The sequence below is a fragment of the Anabrus simplex genome, chromosome 1, assembly GCF_040414725.1.
Source record: "Anabrus simplex isolate iqAnaSimp1 chromosome 1, ASM4041472v1, whole genome shotgun sequence".
Lineage (NCBI taxonomy): Eukaryota > Metazoa > Arthropoda > Insecta > Orthoptera > Tettigoniidae > Anabrus > Anabrus simplex.
The window spans coordinates 432,974,695-432,993,810 of record NC_090265.1 but is presented as its reverse complement, the minus strand read 5'-3'; the positions used below and the strand labels follow the sequence as shown (position 1 = coordinate 432,993,810).

Here is a 19,116-nt window from a genome sequence, read left to right as displayed (position 1 = left end):
ACCTAAAATAGGTAAACTTTTACACGTGAGTTGTAATGCCAGGCTAAGTCGCTCAGACGGTAGAGCACCAGCCTTCTGAACTCAAGTTGACTGGTTCCAACAGCTCAGTACGGTGGTATGTAAAGGTAGTTGGTGGGATAAAACCAATAACATCATAATTTTATCAACACTCGATACTATACTACACATGAAAAAACTAAAACTGCGGTTGCACCCCTGTGGGTGGGGGAATAAACTATACTGCCTGTCGTAAAAGATGACTAAAGAAGGGTAACCCCGGTGACTCTCGATTTGGCGACGTGGGTAGGCTACTACGAGGCCCCTAGCTGAAACTGCCATTGCTCCCACCTGTGCCAGATTCCTCACTTTTTTTAATATCTCTTGTCTGACCTCGCTTGGACGACCCTTGTTCTCTTCCGATTCCGATGGTTTAAGGTTGTGAGGCCTAAAATGTTTTTGAATCTCGCACCCTTCATTCCCATCCTCTCTTTCTATGATACTTTCAGGCTTCTTCAATTTCTTTATCAGTGTCAGGGGAACATGGTTATCTTGTTGTATTACCTCTTAAAACAATTACCACCACCAAAACAACGGTTACACAACACTGCAACGGACTGATGACCACAGAATTCCCAATAGCCACATTACAATACAAAAAACACATACTATGAAAGTCGTTAACGTTTACTTCAGTCTGGAAATAGGAAAAACGTTTCTTTCCATCCGACCGTCGTTGTGTTAACAGTAGATACTTCTCTTATTTATGTCAATTACTTGTAACGCAATTAAGGAGACATTTGAGCTGACAGACTGTTTTAAGAAGTGCTCCATTGAATCATCACAGAGATAAAGACCGTGAGAGAAGCGAGACGTTTTTTATTTCCATATTTTAATTAGTCTTTTCTAAGCTTCCACCACCAGCCCGAGAGCCTCGAAAAATGGGTTCTTACCTCACATTATTTACCTTCTCCTAGTGACATACACTGCCTTTGTACCTCTAGTCATTCGTTTCAAACGAATGGGAGATTTAGGGTGAGCCAGAAGTGTCTTAGTAATGCATACCCCTTAGCACTTGCCCCACCAGTTCTACCTGTGTTTATATACATCTATTATTTAGGCGATGTTCTTCTTGCGCGGATATCCGTAGCAATGTCACGGCAAGGCGCCTGGTTAACCTTGGAATGAGAGTAGCAACAACGCCAGCAGTTCTGGAACCGGAAATGGGGTCCTGAAGGAGAAAAGAAGAGAGTGCACGACGAGAAAATGGCTGGGATACATAGGGAGAGGAAAGAAAGGAGACTACTTTCTTTTTTTTTTTTAGGTTGGCTGAGAGCCAAATTTAAATAGCATTTGCTGCCGGTTGGGTAGACTTGTGCTGCTAACCTGACTGCTTCACTACAGATAAAGAGCCACCGTAGAAATATGAATAATAGGCTTTGAAACACGTGGCGGAAGACGGAGAACGTTAAAAATGGGCGTAGTCAATATGAAAGAGTGCGTGAAAGCTAAAGGGTGTGTTCTTTCGCCAGGCTGGTGCTAATCGCATGATGGAGAGCAATGTGTCAATAAGTCGATAAACGAACAGTCGAGTTTTCATTAGAATTAACCCTCGCCTGCATCGCAAGATGATAACAGTTTTTAATATCAGACATCCCAAGTGCTGGGCTCCAGTCACTGGGTAAATCAAATTCACAACACAAGTGTAAAATTGAAATGGTACGAAGTAGTCCTTGTATCACAGGTCTACGTCCTAAGCATATTCCCAGCCAGATGTCCTGGGTTTGAATTCCTACTCATCAAATATAGATTTAATGAAAGAGGAGCCCTCTGCCTCACCACCAAAAGGACTGTGTTAAAATCCTACTCTGGGTCACGCTCGATGTGTTTTTTCGTGTATTTCCCATGACATTTCCAGCCGAATGCTAGAATTATACTTATGGCTCCTTTTACAACTCAGTTAATACTGCAGAACAACAATCACTTAGGATGTCAGAAGAAATAAATCGTTGATCAAATGTCATAGTTCCGTATAACAATCACTAACGATTTGACAAAACCAGTTTCAGAGCAAGTTCGTCGTACGGTTACGGTCGCGCAGCTTTGAGCTTGCATTCGGAAGATAGTGGGTTCGAATCCCACCGTAAGCAGCCCTGAAGATGGTTTACCTTGGTTTTCCATTTTCACACCAGGCTAATTTTGGGGGTGTCCTTTAACTAAGATCACGGTCGCTTCCATCCCACTGCTAGCCGTTTGCTATTCCGTCGTCGTCATAGACCTAAATGTGTCAGTGCAACGTAAAACAAATTATAAAACAAAAAGTTCGTAAAATATCATTCGTCGTCACAATAAGGACATTTAAATTATAAAACAAAAGAAAAATTTCGTAATATATAATTCGTCGTCACAATAAGGACCTCTAAATAAATTATAAAATAACGTTCGTAAAATATCATTCGTCGTCACAATAAGGACCTCTAAATAAATTATAAAATAAAACAAAAAGTTCGTAAAATATCATTCGTCGTCACAGTAAGGACATCAAACAAATTATAAAACAAAACAAAAAGTTCGTAAAATATTATTCGTCGTCACAATAAGGACATCTAAGCAAATTCACTTCACACATAATTAACAGGTAATACAAATCCTAAAAGTAAACCTTCAAAATAGTATCCAGGCAGCACATGGTGGGATTTTATATCAAGACACGTTATCTGACTTATTTATGACGAATGTCACTGAGCAGCGCACGGATCCTCTAATAATAATAATAATAATAATAATAATAATAATAATAATAATAATAATAATAATAATAATAATAATAATAATAATAATAATATGATGATGATGATGATGATGATGATTATGTTCTGTTGTTTAAACCGTACTTACAATATCAGGTCGGAGAGAATATCCTTAACTAAAACACGGCTGCTGGGGAACACACTAATTGTGTCAGTTACCATTTGGCGTCACATGTAACACCCGTGGCCTTAATTAATGTACAGTCGATGCATTTATGCGGTGTGAAAATTGAAAACTATTGACAACCATCTTCAGGCCTGATGGCACTAGAATTCGAGCCGATCATCTCCATAATGCAGGTACGAAACTAAGAAAATTATCTGAGGCAGGTTACATTTGATACATTCAAGACGAAATGCCTAATAGAAACCCCAGAATGCACTTTGTGTGACGTCACGAGTGGTTAAGCCGTGGGCCACGCATCGCGACAGGCGTGTCGCCATGCATACTAAAGAGCGTGTGTGATATATGGACAGAAAATGACTTGTTTACCATCCACAAGCTCGAGAGGTTCAGGGATCCGGCTCCACCGTTGTGTGTGCCCGACAAAATGTTAAAAAATGCGTGTTGTCAACACGTGCATTTATCGTCCGACTTGTCCCTTTTATTTGTGTTTTATGTAAATTATATACATTGGACACTGTTAAAATAACTCCTCCAGCATGTAGATTAATACAAAGAGAGAGAGAGAGAGAGAGAGAGAGAGAGAGAGTGCGAGGTACATCCTCCTTGGTGTTAGTAGCTCTTACTGAAGAGCCATATCTCACACTAGTTAGAGTTCTTGCTTACCTCAGCCGAACTGACATCTCTACTGCCTCCCGAATGTATAATTTATTCTAAGGTAAGATATTTCCAAACAGGTTATCGCAGGAAGGTCGCTTTAAACCCGAGAACTTCCCATAAAATGAATGTATTCGTTTTTCCTGATTCGTTGCCGTAACTATCGGAAGACTTGGCTGCCACCTGGTTGTTGTGTGTGCTGATAGAGAAATGTGCTTTGTCTAATTTGTTTGTAAAATGTGATATTTTGTCTGAAACATGTACATAAACATTCATATTTGGATATGTAAGTAGCTCAGTTCTTTGGCTGAATGGCCAGTGCAGTGTCTTTCGGTTCAGAGGACGTCAGGTTCGATTCCCGGCCGGCCTGGAGATTTTAACCACTTCTGATTAATTCCCCTATATCTGGGGCTGGGCTTGTATTCGCCTTAATACACATCTTCATTTACATACAACACATCACAATATCAACCACCGCAGAAACACACAGTAGTGAATTCATCCCTCCCCATGGCGTTGAAGTTAGGAAGGCATCCGGCCGAAAATCTGGGCTGAATCCACATAGAGTGCCGAAACCAAATAGTTGAAGAAAGGCCAGGAAGATGATGAGTATTTGAGCTGGAAGTAGTTAACACATCACGAAGCGTTGTAAAAATCTTCTTTTAAATATTAAGGAACAATTCAAGGAATGCATTTGAAAACACTGCAAACACTCGCCTAAAATTATCAACACACATTCGGGAGATAGTAGGTTCAAATCGCACCGTCGGCAGCCCTGAAGATGGTTTTCCGTGGTTTCCCATTTTCACACCAGGAAAATGCTGGGGCTGTACCTGAATTATAACTGTGGCCACTTCCACTCCAATCCTAGCCCTTTCCGGCCCCATCGTCGTCATAAGACCTATCTGTGTCGATGCGACGTAAAGCCAATTGAAAAAAAAATCCAGACTGAAGGATCATTCAGTAGTGGTATTTTAGCTCTTCATGAGAAGATGGATGATTGAACGTGCTGGATAAACGAGTTACTTGTCTTACAAACGGTTTGAAAATATTTTACGGTATTATGCAGCATTTAATATCAAAAATTAAGTAACACTTTGTAAATTGATACCTTCTGCAGTGTTTAGCAGGGGCGATGCTTTAATCTTTGTGTGTAACAGAGCCGATGACTTCGATGTTTGACTCTATGCAATAGCTATCTTCACCACCATCATCGTCATCATCTTCGTGTCCATGGTGTGTATGTCAGAAACAGAGCCACGAAAATTGCTAAGTGCTTGTCAGGCGCTTGGTTTGGAAAGTAAATCTCTAAAATATCCATGCATGCAAATTCCTCAATTAAAATTGAAAGGTCAAATAATTATACGGAAGGTAACCGTACGTTATGTCGATTACAAATATAATAACAAAAAGAATTGAAAGCATTCTGTCCCTTTAGGGTTGTTCGATAGTGAATGGCTACATTTGATTGTATAGTGTAGAAGTGCCCCTCCTCCTACACGCAAACAAATACACATACAAATATAGGCTCAACAAAAGAAAAAAAACATGCCTTTCTTACAGGAATAACCAGCCAACAACCAGAAAGCCAAGAAGTCTATAAGAAAAGAGAGAAAAAGGAAGAAAGCTGCTATAATTTCTTACGAAATCATGAATATCTTCAACAGGGATGCTTAATAGTGCGTGAATTCGAAACTTTCTGTCGGAGAGTACAACACTACAGGACTATTTTAATATAATCCCTTTTAGAAAAGAGATGGTGGTTGTTGTTCCCAACATTGTTTCAGTTTGAGTTCTTCAGAGCATAGTGTCATTTGTGTTTACATGATTCCTGTCTGACATCTAGAGTTACTGCACTGTCAGTACTGTTGAATATGGTTATAATTAATTAGACCTCGGATGAGAAAGGTTGCCTCGGAGTTATAAATGTGAACTTATGTAGCTATTGGCTCAAATGAGTTTTAAAAAGCCTGAGGAGAAATGCACTGATGTAGCTCTTTGTGAGGCAGAATCATCCCTAACCTCGTGTAGCTCAGTATTCAACCCGTATATGTATGTCTGCATATTTATTTATTTATTTATTTATTTATTTATTTATTTATTTATTTCAAAATAAGAATGAGAGCATGGTATTCTTTGTTACCGGCATTTAATATTTAATTTTAATTACCAAAATATAACTCACCTCCCATGTAGATACAAACCCTGTGGATTCCCATAACAAGCACTGTGGCTATACCGTAGATTCAGATTTTTCAAGTATACCTGCGATGAATTTACACCATACCATGCGCTCATTCTGTCTTTGAGCGACTTTATGTATGTATGTATGTATGTATGTATGTATGTATGTCGCTGGAAGCACATTATCCATTCCAAACATAAAATGCATCTTTAGATATAACCATAGATATTGACGCCTTCTCTTAAAGTTCATGAATTTTATCATTCCCTCTGAAAAACTTGAATATTTAAAAAATTAATCTGCGTTTTGGGGGCAGCTGTGCTTGTGCTTCGTAAAGCTGTGTTCCAAGATGGTGCTGTTAATTACTTGGCACAGGTCGTATGTATTAGATTTGATGTGATGTGTGGTGTGCGGTGCTGATAGGTGCTTCAAACTTAAGCTGTGTTGGCACTTGTGATTTATATGCTAATGAGTACCGTACTTTGTGTGCACCTTGTACCGCTTGACTAATTACGGTGTGCGCCTCCTTCCTGTCTCCCTGTTAACTAGATGATGTGCTTATTGTGTGAGCTTCATTTGTTTTGCTTCTCTTCCTTTATGCCGCTACCTAGGAGGATCCACTGACGGTAAGTCCAGCCTCGCCTTGTCTTCCTCAGAGACACTGCTTACTTGCATGACAGTCGAGTAGTTCACCTGTTTGTTTTACCTCACAGGATGGGGGTACATTGCACCTATCTTGTCTTCATGCCTGTCCTCTGCTTCTCTCAGCCAGTATTTCTGCCTGCTGTTAGCTTACCTTATGTTGTTTGATACACACGTTCAGTGACTATTTTGGCCTTGTGATATATGCCGTTTCTAATATGATCAAATTAGCCAAAGCAATTCCAAGCCCATTGGGAGACTGTAGAGCACTCACCTGTTGTTCGATCAACGCGTTCAGTGATTGTTTTGGCCGTCATTTCACAAGTTATGTGCCGTTCTTAAACTGATTAAGTTAGTCAAAGTGCTTTTAAGCCCATCGTGAAACTGCAAGCATTCAAATTACACTAAGCAGGAACATTGTAGGCATCTGCTCAATCTGCCGACAGTACAGCTACTATTTATTTATTAATTTATTTATTGTTATTTCTCAGATCTACAGTAAGAATACCTATTTGATCCGTTAAAGAGAAAATAACAATGTCCAACCTAAGCCAAAATTTACACTCTATGAACTGTAAAAAAAAAAATTTAAAAAAATAATAATACATATCACACTCTATGTGCTCAGTACAGCTACTACTACAAGTGAATATTTAGTTTTTACGACTGCGTTATACCTACTTGAAATGCACTTTCAGTTTATTGGTCGTATCATCGTATCAAGTACATATACTACATGCCGAAGATATGTTAAGTATCGAACAAACATGGCCATGAGAACACCAGCGAGATCAAAACACACAACGTTCCGATTTCGCGTCGAGTACTCTACCAATTGAACTATGGTCGCCTAGGTCATATTTGTTTTGTTGTTCTGGCAGTAGTGCCTGTAGCTGTGCAGTAAACCTGTAGCTCAGGTACTATACAACAGAACAAATATGACTTAAGCGACCATATCTCAATTGGTAGAGGAACCGACGTGAAGTCAGATGATTGTTGTTCGGATACCACTGGTGCCCGGTTTGCCATTTCTGTTCTTCGGCATGTACTATACAAAGTGGCGCGCAAGCCCCTTTTAATTGTTGGAGATAAGCAACCCATCTAACACTTTCACCCTTGAGAGTTGGTATTGCTGTGCTTGCGACCTATACCTCGCTTACCTAAAACGAGTCTTGCTGTTATAGCACATGTAGTGGTTATCCAATCAAGTTAATAGATTGTGGAAAGTGTAGTAAAATGCTACACTAACGCTGTAAACTAGGAATCAGTGACATGGGATGGAAGGGGCATGCGTTACTAGAGCTCCTTCTACGAGCTCAGTGTGTGTCGTTTTAATTGCTAATGCGGAAAGACACCGGGCATGTTAGAGTTGTGAAATAAAATCGATGGTTCTAATCCTATTCTATTTTCCAGGCATTCACAGCTGTATCTTACACGTGCATGGCACTTTGTTCCCTATTGGAACGATAACACAAGTTGCCTCCTGCCTGAAATCCACACAACACACTTATTCTCTCGTGTAGTGGAGGATAACATAGTGTAAAATCCACACAACACACTTATTCTCTCGTGTAGTGGAGGATAACATAGTGTAAAATCCACACAACACACTTATTCTCTCGTGTAGTGGAGGATAACATAGTGTAAAATCCACACAACACACTTATTCTCTCGTGTAGTGGAAGAGAACATAGTGTAAAATCCACACAACGCACTTATTCTTTAACTTGTGTAGTGGAAGAGAACATAGTGTAAAATCCACACAACGCACTTATTCTTTAACTCGTGTATTGGAAGAGAACATAGTGTAAAATCCACACAACACACTTATTCTCTAACTCGTGTAGTGGAAGAGAACATAGTGTAAAATCCACACAACGCACTTATTCTTTAACTTGTGTAGTGGAAGAGAACATAGTGTAAAATCCACACAACGCACTTATTCTTTAACTCGTGTAGTGGAAGAGAACATAGTGTAATTTATTATTACTAATCTACATCCGCGAAGTATTAAAGTGACGAGTACAGTGACATGTTACCCACCCATGGAAAAAAAAACAGGATAGAGCTCTTTATAGTCATAACGCATGTGTCAGGAGCGATTTTTTGACATAGGAAAGTCAATGTTTTCCGAAGCCACATTTACAGTAATAGACGGAAAAAGGAAAAACACCATGCGTTTATGTGTGAATTTCGAACCTATTTTGCTCAATCGGTTTCGCAGCCATAGTGGTACATGCTTCTGTTGCCTTAATTACGTCGATGCCAGGTCTCGAGAAGGAAGTTAGCATTCTATATGGTATCAGTCTATAGTCTAAATGTACGCTTCTTGTACAACGTAAATGTTATTCACACATGTATTTTTTTTATTTTTCTTCAGTCACTTGAGTTTTTGTCTGTTAATCTACAATTGGTACTAACGATTCCATCTATATTATAGAGCTTAAACCCAAACATGTAGTTGTACCAGTGGGAAATAATGGTCGATATTTTAGGTTATTTCTAAATTACGCGTTGCTTAAAACTAAATTTAAGCGGACTGAGCGAGTTGGCCGTGTGCTGAGGGTCGCGTAGCTGTGAGCTTGCATTCGGAAGATGGTGGGTTAGAATTCCGCCGTTGGCAGCCGTGAAGATGGTTATCCGTGGTTTCCCATTTTCACACGAAGCAAATGCTGGGGCTGTAGCTTAATTAAGGCCGCGGCCTGAAAATACTGTTGGTTGCTAAGCTCAAGTAAGAGTTTGTACCAGCGGGCGTGTAATGTATTTGGAGTCCTACAAAGATTACTGTAGATACTGAAAAATATTTCATTAAATACAATTTAATTGTAAGCGATAGGAGAGCTCGAATGACAGAGCAGAGTGTTCAGGCATGTTGTATGATTTCCTTCAAAAATGTCGTAAATTTATTATTATTATTATTATTATTATTATTATTATTATTATTATTATTATTATTATTATTATTATTATTATTTCCGTAGTTTGTCTCACAATATATGGCAAGCACTTTCCTAAATTTTCCATGGGAAAGCGTTTGTCACTCAAAATTATCTTATCTGTTAACTGTGCAAATTTGTTATGTTTTAACCTATATTAGTTTAAAGTTAATGTATAATTTTATTATAATTTATTCCCTTTTATTTTACTATTAGCTGCAGTAGGCCCTATATGAAAATATATTTTTATTTCGTATTAATAGCCTGTTACCAAAATGCAGTACCGGTACCGTATATCAGAAGTAACTCAAATTCTGTATTTCTATTCAAAACGTTACATCACGACTGTTAAATGCTAAAAAATGGTAAATTTCTGACTGCAAAACTCTAAAACTCACCACCCCTTGTTATCTATCAATGCCGTTGGTAAGGCATATGGACCACTTTTCTTTGTACATTTAGCAATCCATAAATCAATCCGAATAAAATATAACTACAGTTTATATGTTTATAGTTATCAGCAAACAGGGGAACTTTGGGCTCTAAAAGTGGCATTATAGCTGCCTAGAGTTGGTCCCTATTTTGGTTTTAGAAAGTTTAAAATAGGCAATAATAATTTGCTAAAGAATGACACTAATATAACAAGGTACCACTATTTAGTGAACATTAAAATGAAGCTAACACATATTTCACACATTTCAGGTGTCCATACACAAATTGAATACATTGTTTCCTTTATGGTGTTTTTATCCATCATTGTTTCCGTGGTTTGCCTCGCAATAGATGGCAAGCACTTTCCTAAATTTTCCATGGGAAAGCGTTTGTCACTCAAAATTATAATCTGTTAACTTTAGCGTTATTCAGTTCAAATTACGCGCACAGATGATTCTGAATACTTGCTAGTCAAAGGGCGAACTGGTTTCTGATAGGGAAGAAAACGTCCCTTTGCTATTTTGGTTCAAGTTGAAATTATAAGATTGAATGTGAAGGGATGGGCTTCTGTTATTTCACTGTTACGTTGTTCATTGCTAGATTTCTGATGGCAGGAAAGGGAATGTATCAGTATATATAGGCTGTTAAGAAGAATAGTAGACAAACCGGAAAGCATTAAGCAAAAACCTTTCCAAAAACTTACAAGGAGACTCTAACGTAACAATAAAACTTTTTAGGTGCGCTAAAATACCTTTATTTAGAAGTAATTGGCCATAACAATCCTAAGTACTTAATCTCAAGAGTGTATGTGTTAAGGAAAATATATACTTGTGCCTGAATTCCGCTATTTAGTTATCAGAATAATTATCTCGTTGGTATAGTCATGCTATGCAACAACCTTTAACACCTCCTTCCAAGGAACAAATGTATATTTATTTATATCAAACACACAGGTCTTGCCGTTATTTTTGGATGATGTGAAGACCATTTATATCGGAAACCTCTATCCGTTATTTCCTCCATTTCGTGCACTGAACCCTCACGTTTTTCACCCAGCATTTACACTCCACAGATGCCTGCGGGTGTGAGAAAATAGGGTTAGATACTGTAGTCTTATAATTCCCAGCTATGTATTCCTTTGGGACAAACCAAATGGAATTGAAATCAAAGTAAAACAGAAAGTGTTTTAGAAAGTGAAGAGACCGAAAAGGAGAAAGGAAAAGAGCGAGAGAAAATCTCGTACGGCTTGAAAATCCTATAATTTCTATTCTGTTCTGTAAAAAAATGAAATGGCGTATGGCTTTTAGTGCCGGGAGTGTCCAAGGACATGTTCGGCTCGCCAAGGGCAGGTCTTTTGATTTGACTCCCGTAGGAGACCTGCGTGTCATGATGAGGATGAAATGATGATGAAGACGACACATACACCCAGCCCCCGTGCCGGCGAAATTAACCAATCAAGGTTAAAATTCCCGACCCTGCCGGGAATCGAACCCGGGACCCCTGTGGCCAAAGGCCAGCACGCTAACCATTTAGCCATGGAGCCGGACTTCTGTTCTGTAGAGAGATCGCGTCTCCGCTGTTGTGGTAATATTGAGTTAAAATATATTATTGAGAGGGGAGAAACATCCCTATGTTTGTAGTGCAACTTGAAGAACATTATAAAGGTAGCAAGTGATTAAATCCGAGAACTGATTTTATTTTTAAAAGGGGAGAAGAAAAGGGCAGAAATGTTCTTGTCTATGCGTGTGAGGGTGAGGTCGCGATCTTAGGCCATGTCGAACACAACTTCTACTCTGTAGCCGCCCGTACGATTTGCATTTCTATAGCGGCCAGGCCAGGGCAGGTTCGGTCGGCTCTTACGAGGCCTGTTACTTGTGTAGTGGTGTAGATAGAGCACAGGGTGTGCGTGACGTTGTCACAGGAACCCCCAAGAGAGTTCCCTACTCTTCGCTTGCAAATTCTTAAGACAACTCGTATGGCACCTTGATGAACACCCATACATAATTTTACGGTTAGCGAACATGGAATGAGACACGATTTTCTCTTTCCTAGAAATGAGATCAAGTTTTTGAAACATACCAGAAAGAATAAAGAATGTATCTTCTCTTCAGCCCAATATCTCCAGTTAACAAAAGAAGTAGAATTGGATGTTACTAATTTCTGTCTGTCTGTCTGTCTGTCTGTCTGTCTGTCTGTCTGTCTGTCTGTCTGTCTGTCTGTCTGTCTGTCTGTCTGTCTGTCTGTCTGTCTGTCATACAAAATCCCAACCAGATACATGGATTTGGATTAATCTCCTTTCAAAGTCCTACTGTAGATCATTCGGAAAGTTGAAATACCATTCAGATTAAAACAAGGTGGTGGCCACTCAAGTGTCTTCTAATCAGATAAGGGCTGTACTGTGGTCTCTCATAATATGACACTGTCGAGTAAATGTTCCTACGTGTATACTGCTACGATCGTTACGAATAAATACTCTTGCGCAATATCAATATGACCGGACGAGTTGGCCGTGCGGTTAGGAGCGCGCAGCTGGGATCTTGCATCCGGGAGATAGTGGGTTCGAATCCCACTGTCGGCAGCCCTGAAGATGGTTTACCGTGGTTTCCCATTTTCACACCAGGTAAATTCTGGGGCTGTACCTTAATTTAGGTCACGGCCGCTTCCTTCCAACTCCTAGCCCTTTCCTATCCCATCGTCGCCATAAGACCTATCTTTGTCGGTGCGACGTAAAGCCACATGAAAAAAAACATCAATATGGAAATATAGTGAAAATTTTACTTGTTCTGATCCTCGGCCGAATGATCAGCGTCACGGGAGTAACTGAGATGATTGCATTGCTATTGTTACAAATAAAACACTGTTTTACTAATCTAATTTAATGTAGGATGACCCAGTTAGTACACACACTTCACAGATAATTATATTTTAGAATGCATGACAACAGTGCTGTCTGCACCTCACCGGCTCGCTGGTATTACCTGAGACAGGCAACAATCCTGATTGACAGCCTCACTTTCACTTCGCTTCGCACGCTCTGTCGCTTCACACAGCTGCACGCAGACTTACTTGCAGAGGTCATCGGAAAGCTGGTGTCACAATACAACAAATGCCTAAACCATTTTGTCGATTGTGTGGAACAATAAGTATGTAACTACTATACCTTTAATGATAAAATAATTTTGTTATGTCTGTGTCTCTTTCTTTTATAGTCCATCGGAAGTTGAAATAAACAGCCTTCGTACATTCCTCTCGGACTATACTCATATTTCCTATTCTTCCTTTTTCTTCTAGTAGTTTAACGTCACGTCGGCGACGCAATGATTCGAAAGATAGGATTTGGATGGTAGCGACCGAGGCCTTTATTAAGGTAGAGTCCAAATATTTGCCTGGTGTGAACATGGGAAACCACGGAAAACTATCTTCAGGACTGCCGACGGTGGGATTCGAACCACCATCTCCCGAATGTAATTTTTCTACTCTCCCCTCGCTAGTGATTCCTATGCTACTTGGTGCAATCCAATATGAAGACGAGACTAAACCATACTCTACGTCCCCAGTTAAGTTCCGCGTGGTTCACCTGCGAGAAAGTGCGTCGAGACTGGCTGGTAGAAGTTCGATATACTCGCCGACCGAGCGTGTCGAGCAGGTTTTGTTCATCTCTAGTATCCGGGTGTGGCATATGCGATACCATTCGTACCCGCGACTCCGCTACTGTGTAGGAAAAGCGACAAAAGAAGAAAAGGAACAAGAAGTAAATTTTAGTTCGTATGAGCTCGTATTAAATAATATTGAATGTTATAATTCATAAGCCATGCATTAATAACTTTTAATGTATTGAAATTAATCATGTAGAGGATCTACCACCCATGTAAATTCAATATATTATGCACGTACACATCTTAATTAATATATTCAATATACATTCATAAAAAATTAATGAAATTTCCAAGTAATAAACATATATCACGACGCAAAATTCGTGACCAATTGTTGGATGCATATGTATATACATGTGTTAAGACGTTGTATTTATTTTACCCTATGTTCCATATTTAACACCCCTAGCTTGCATGACTTCAATGGCTTAAATGATAATTTCTCGTTTACTGCTTTCGTACTATTTTAAATAGTTTATGAAATCCTCAATGACTGAAGAGTTTGATCGTCCATGTTCTGTCTTTGCGTGCTGAAGAAATTCAGAAATACACTGAAGAAAATGGAAATTACAACACTCAGAAGGAGTGAAACTACATTGCTGCAATTGAACATGCAGGACGAGTGTTCGGTTGTAATTCGATGATTACACTTTCAGGTCCCTCTGACCGCAAGTTTGGACAACAATCAATACAGGATATGCCCACCACGAGCTACAATACATTAATGAATTCGTCGAGGCACGGAGTCAATGAGGCCCTGGGTCGCTTCCTGAGGAATTGTGGCCCATGTTTGCTGCACTGCACGGGTCAGTTGTTCCAGAGTTGTGGGTGACTGAGGACGGTTGGCTAGTTGTCGACCCATCATGTCCCACACATGCTCAATAGGACTGAGGTCCGGGGATCTGGCGGGCCATTCTAAGGCTGTGATGTTGTGGAGAGCTTCTCTGGAGATGCGTGCAGTGTGAACCCGGGCATTATCCTGTTGAAACATCCCATTAGCAATGTTCGCCATCATAGGAACAACCACTGGATTGAGTACCCTATCAACGTACTGTCGAGCAGTCATGGTGCCCTCAACAAGCACTAATTGTGATTTCACATTAAAGCTAATAGCTCCCCAGACCCTAATGCTTGGTGTTGGCCCTGTGTGCCTCTCAACAAGAAGATCTGGGCGGCCCCTCTCCCCGGTACGTCGACGCACACGATTCTGGCGATCACTGCGGGCAAGACAGAAGCGCGATTCATCACTAAAGACGACCCTATGTCATTCGTCGACCCACGTCGATCTTTCTCGACACCAGGCCAGCCTTACACGTCGCTGTTGTGGGGTTAATGGAACACCTTCTGCAGGGACACGGGCTCGTAAGCCAGCTGCACGCAGGCGATTACCAACTGTTTGTTGAGTAACGTGGCGTGCCACACCTGCTCGAATTTGCGCTGCTGTTGCATGGGGTTCCATCCTGGCCATCCGAATGATGCGGCGATCCTCTCTCACAGTTGTCTGTCGCGCTGGGCCTGTGCCAGGTCTACGAGTATGGGAAACTTCATTTGACCACTGCTGCCATACACGTTGTACCGTAGGTGCCTGTCGGCCAACACGTGCAGCGACAGTCCTTAGCGATAATCCAGCCTCACACAGCCCAATAATCCGAGTCCTCTCAAACGGCGACAGTTGTTGATAGCGTGCCCTTCTCTGTCGTCGAGGCATGTTTGACGGGTGTTATAAACTACGTTACACCAGAGTCCGTATACTGGAGTTGATTCCTCCGCGACCAATCACGTGGGGAGACTTGTAGCAACAATCCAGTGGGTCTGAAACTTTGATCGTTTACGTACCTACATGGCAACGTTCCATATCTTGAAAATCAAAACCAACGACCAATGCCTTCATGGTGTTGCAATTTCCATTTCCTTAAGTGTATGTAGCTATACCACCCGATAATATTTTATGGTCACTATCATTTGAATTTCTAAATTTGGGAGTTGCGATGTTGAAATCGGTGCCAAATACCATTCTGACATGTTGCGAGAGAGGTATATGCATATTCCTACCATTATTATGCGACTAAATCCAATGCAAAGTTCTTTCTTTTAAGTATAGGGCACCTTTGACGGTGAATTATCAAGTGGATGGGTGTTATAAAAAGAAATGCGTGATATCGTTGATACCGAGAGCTAACTTCTCTCAGCCATCTCCTATTAACACTGTTGTTTTAATGACGTGAGAGAAATGAAGCTCTATCTTCCGAATGTCTTTTCACCCAGGCTACCACCGTTCAAACTCAGTCCAATGCCCGTGGTACTTTTAAAATGAACAATAATTTCATTTTGATTCGGACTCCACGTAATATTAGAAGCAATATCGTGATGGGAGGGCATTACCATCTTGCTGCATAGTGTGGTCGGGTAGGTGCCTGCCTCCTGCGCTCAAGATTGCAGAATCATATCCCGGCAGTCACTTAACATTTAACAGTGCTTAAATGCAAGAGACCCTTGTCGGAAAATTTACTGGTACATTAACAATAACAAACCCTTATACAGGAAGAAATGCCACAGTCGGAATTTTGTACCTCAGCAGTTCATTACCGTACAAGTATTAGAAATCAGTTAAAAATGCCACCGGCCTCGGTTGGGATCGAACCTGCTATCTTGGTAGCAGAAGGCCAGTGACTGCATCTTTGTATTCCAGAGTTCGTCGTTACCACTGATGCTAGCTGCATGAATATTTTTAGAATGGTTTACAGTAGTGTTTGCTGAAGGGGTTGTATCTTGTTTCAGCAGTGGACGGGCGCTGGTCCGCCTGGTCAGGGTGGTCTACCTGCGGACCTGACTGCAAGCACCATCGACGTCGTAGCTGTAGTAGTCCAGCACCCAGCAATGGCGGGAAATATTGCTCGGGCAAGGACTTGATGGCAGCCAACTGCACTGGGGGAATGTGTCTCGGTGAGTACAGCATTTGATGTCAAGAATGGCCTGACGAAAAGATTTATGAGTGTATCAACTAACTTGCGAACATATCCTCAACCTTTTCAGCTGTACAATTATGGAAAATAATACTTCAAGAAATATTTTAAAGAAACTCAACACCGTAAATCTGAAATTCTCAATATTCGTTTGAAAATTACTGAGATCAGTGGTAAAATAATAATAATCGTATGGCCTCAGCTACCATGTGCAGACATTTCAATTTGACGCCATCTGGCTGTCTGCTCGTCAATTTCGACGTTCCGTTTTACTCTAGGCCCACTAGATGGCAGACCGAGTAAACAGAAACTCTCTTGGGCATCTATGGCTGAGATTTTTAATGAATTTTGTCGGGTAAACACCAAATGTGTCACCAGAGATCCTTTACATGCCGACATCGTACGACATGGAGTGTCGAATGGACTCTTTTCCGCCCTTCAAAAATCCGACTACCTCTGCCGGGTTTGAACCCGCTATCTTGGGATCCGAAGGCCGACACTCTACCGCTGATCCACAGAGGCAGCTAGATCAGTGGTGATGCTGCTTTTCACTCTAGTCCAGCGGCGGCTACCTGTACTTAACAAAATCGCACCTCCCTCACATCATGAGACAGCAAGCTCTTCCCTATTTTATGGACCAGGATGATGACGAACGAAGATCTCTGTACACACCAGGACACAACACAGTCAGTTACAACTAGATTGAAATCACAGAGAAAGGCTTTGGATCTCACATCACCTTACTTCAGTCTTAGGAATACCTGAGTGGAAGAATGGTCGCGGCCTCATTCATATCGTTGATCCCAGCGGAAAAACAGCTGACTTCCCAGACTGTCTGATCCAAGCTGAACGGAGTTAAGTGTAACTCCGGAAGGACCGCCTCAGCTCTACAGTTTATCAGTAGAGTTGGGTAGACTCGTCAGCCTCTGTGGTGTAGTGGTTAGTGTGATTAGCTGCCACCCCCGGAGGCCCGGGTTCGATTCTCGGCTCTGCCACGAAATTTGAAAAGTGGTACGAGGGCTGGAACGGGGTCCACTCAGCCTCGGGAGGTCAACTGAGTAGAGGTGGGTTCGATTCCCACCTCAGCCATCCTGGAAGTGGTTTTCCGTGGTTTCCCACTTCTCCTCCAGGCAAATGCCGGGATGGTACCTAACTTAAGGCCACGGCCGCTTCCTTTCCTCTTCCTTGTCTATTCCTTCCAATCTTCCCATCACCCCCCCCCCCAAGGCCCTTGTTCAGTGTAGCAGGTGAGACCGCCTGGGCGAGGTACTGATCATTCTCCCCAGTTGTATCCCCCGATCCGATGTCTGAAGCTCCAGGACACTGCCCTTGAGGCGGTAGAGGTGGGATCCCTCGGTAAGTCCGAGGGAAAAGCCAACCCTGGACAATAAACAGATTAAGAAAGAAAGAAAGTTGGGTAGACTCCTCTTTTTGACTGCAGTGCTGAAATCCATACGGTCAAATACAGCATAATGCTTACTATGTTCATTTCCTGGTTCTCAGGAAGACCTACATACAGCAACTTCAGAAGCGATTGCCTGGATAGCAGATATCAAGGCATATATTTGAGATAAACCAGAAACTTGCATATATTTGTATATAAACTTTGCTTGTTAATTTAATCTTTTTAACTGCCATGTATGTGTCATATAAGAATTATAAGAAGAAGGAGAAAGAAAATAACAATAATAATTAGCTGAAGTACAATAAGCTTCTCCCACTCGTTGCTAGTTCGCTGACGTCACGGGTGGTAGCCATAACACCAGATACAGTAATGAGTGATGTACGTTTTCTGTTCATTAAATGACTGTTTTGGTTAAAATAACAGGTGTAATCTGAATGCATTCAGGTCTAAATTATAAGTATTGCAAATTATAAGAGAAACGTGAGTTATTATGAGGTTCATATACAGCAAAACGTAATCAAGAAGCAAGACAAATAAGAAACTTTCTGAAAAATTGGTATACCGATATCTTGATTAAATATTCTGGATATGATTAGGTGAATGGTGAATTATTAACCACGTAGAAAAAATCAATAATGATGAATGAACCCTCAAATATAACAAGAGTTGAAAATCCACAGCCTGTTTCAAGTCATTCGACCTGGTCAGGAATGGAATGAATGAAGCCCCCATCTAGCGGCGAGGGTAGAAAATGTGCCGGCTGCCGAAGCCTGTCGCACTCCACTGGCACAATAATAAATGACTGATAGATGAAATGAAGTGTTAAAGGAAAGTGTTGATGAAATGAAATATGACAGGGAAAACCGGAACACCAGGAGAAAAACCTGTCCCGCCTCCGCTTTGTCAAGCACAAGTCTCGCATGGAGTGACCGGAATTTAAACCACGGTATCCACCGGTGAGAGGCCGGCGCGCTACCGCCTCAGCCACGGAGGCTAGAAATATCACAAGAGTTAAACAATGTAATTGATTAAAAATTAAACTTAATTTGCATACCTCTGTATTTTTGAAGTGTTTTTAGTTTTCTTGTATAAGTCACTTCTGTATTGTGGGATAAGACATCGTTGCTTCTCTTCTTACATATGGAAAGTTAAATGTAACACAAAACACAGAAAATTGTATTTATGGCTCCAGAGATATCACTTCCACATATACTGTAAATGTCCCCTCATATGCTTCCCTGAGTTCAGAGCTTTAATTTTATGCACTTGTAGTCTATTTAACACTTCGTACTGATGTACACAATCTATA

At 40.9% G+C, this 19,116-nt stretch overlaps 1 protein-coding gene across 4 annotated transcripts in view; it reads left to right on the top strand.

Moving 5' to 3' along the window:
* unc-5 overlaps positions 1–19,116 on the top strand; it is an 884,332-nt gene that overhangs the window by 698,335 nt on the left and 166,881 nt on the right. For 3 of the 4 annotated variants that reach the window (XM_068226748.1, XM_068226745.1, XM_067135154.2), the window contains exon 6: positions 16,218–16,382. In XM_068226748.1, coding sequence (XP_068082849.1) covers positions 16,218–16,382 — 165 coding nt within the window. The remainder of the gene's footprint in view (positions 1–16,217; positions 16,383–19,116) is intronic. The other variant, XM_068226747.1, reaches the window with a different exon arrangement.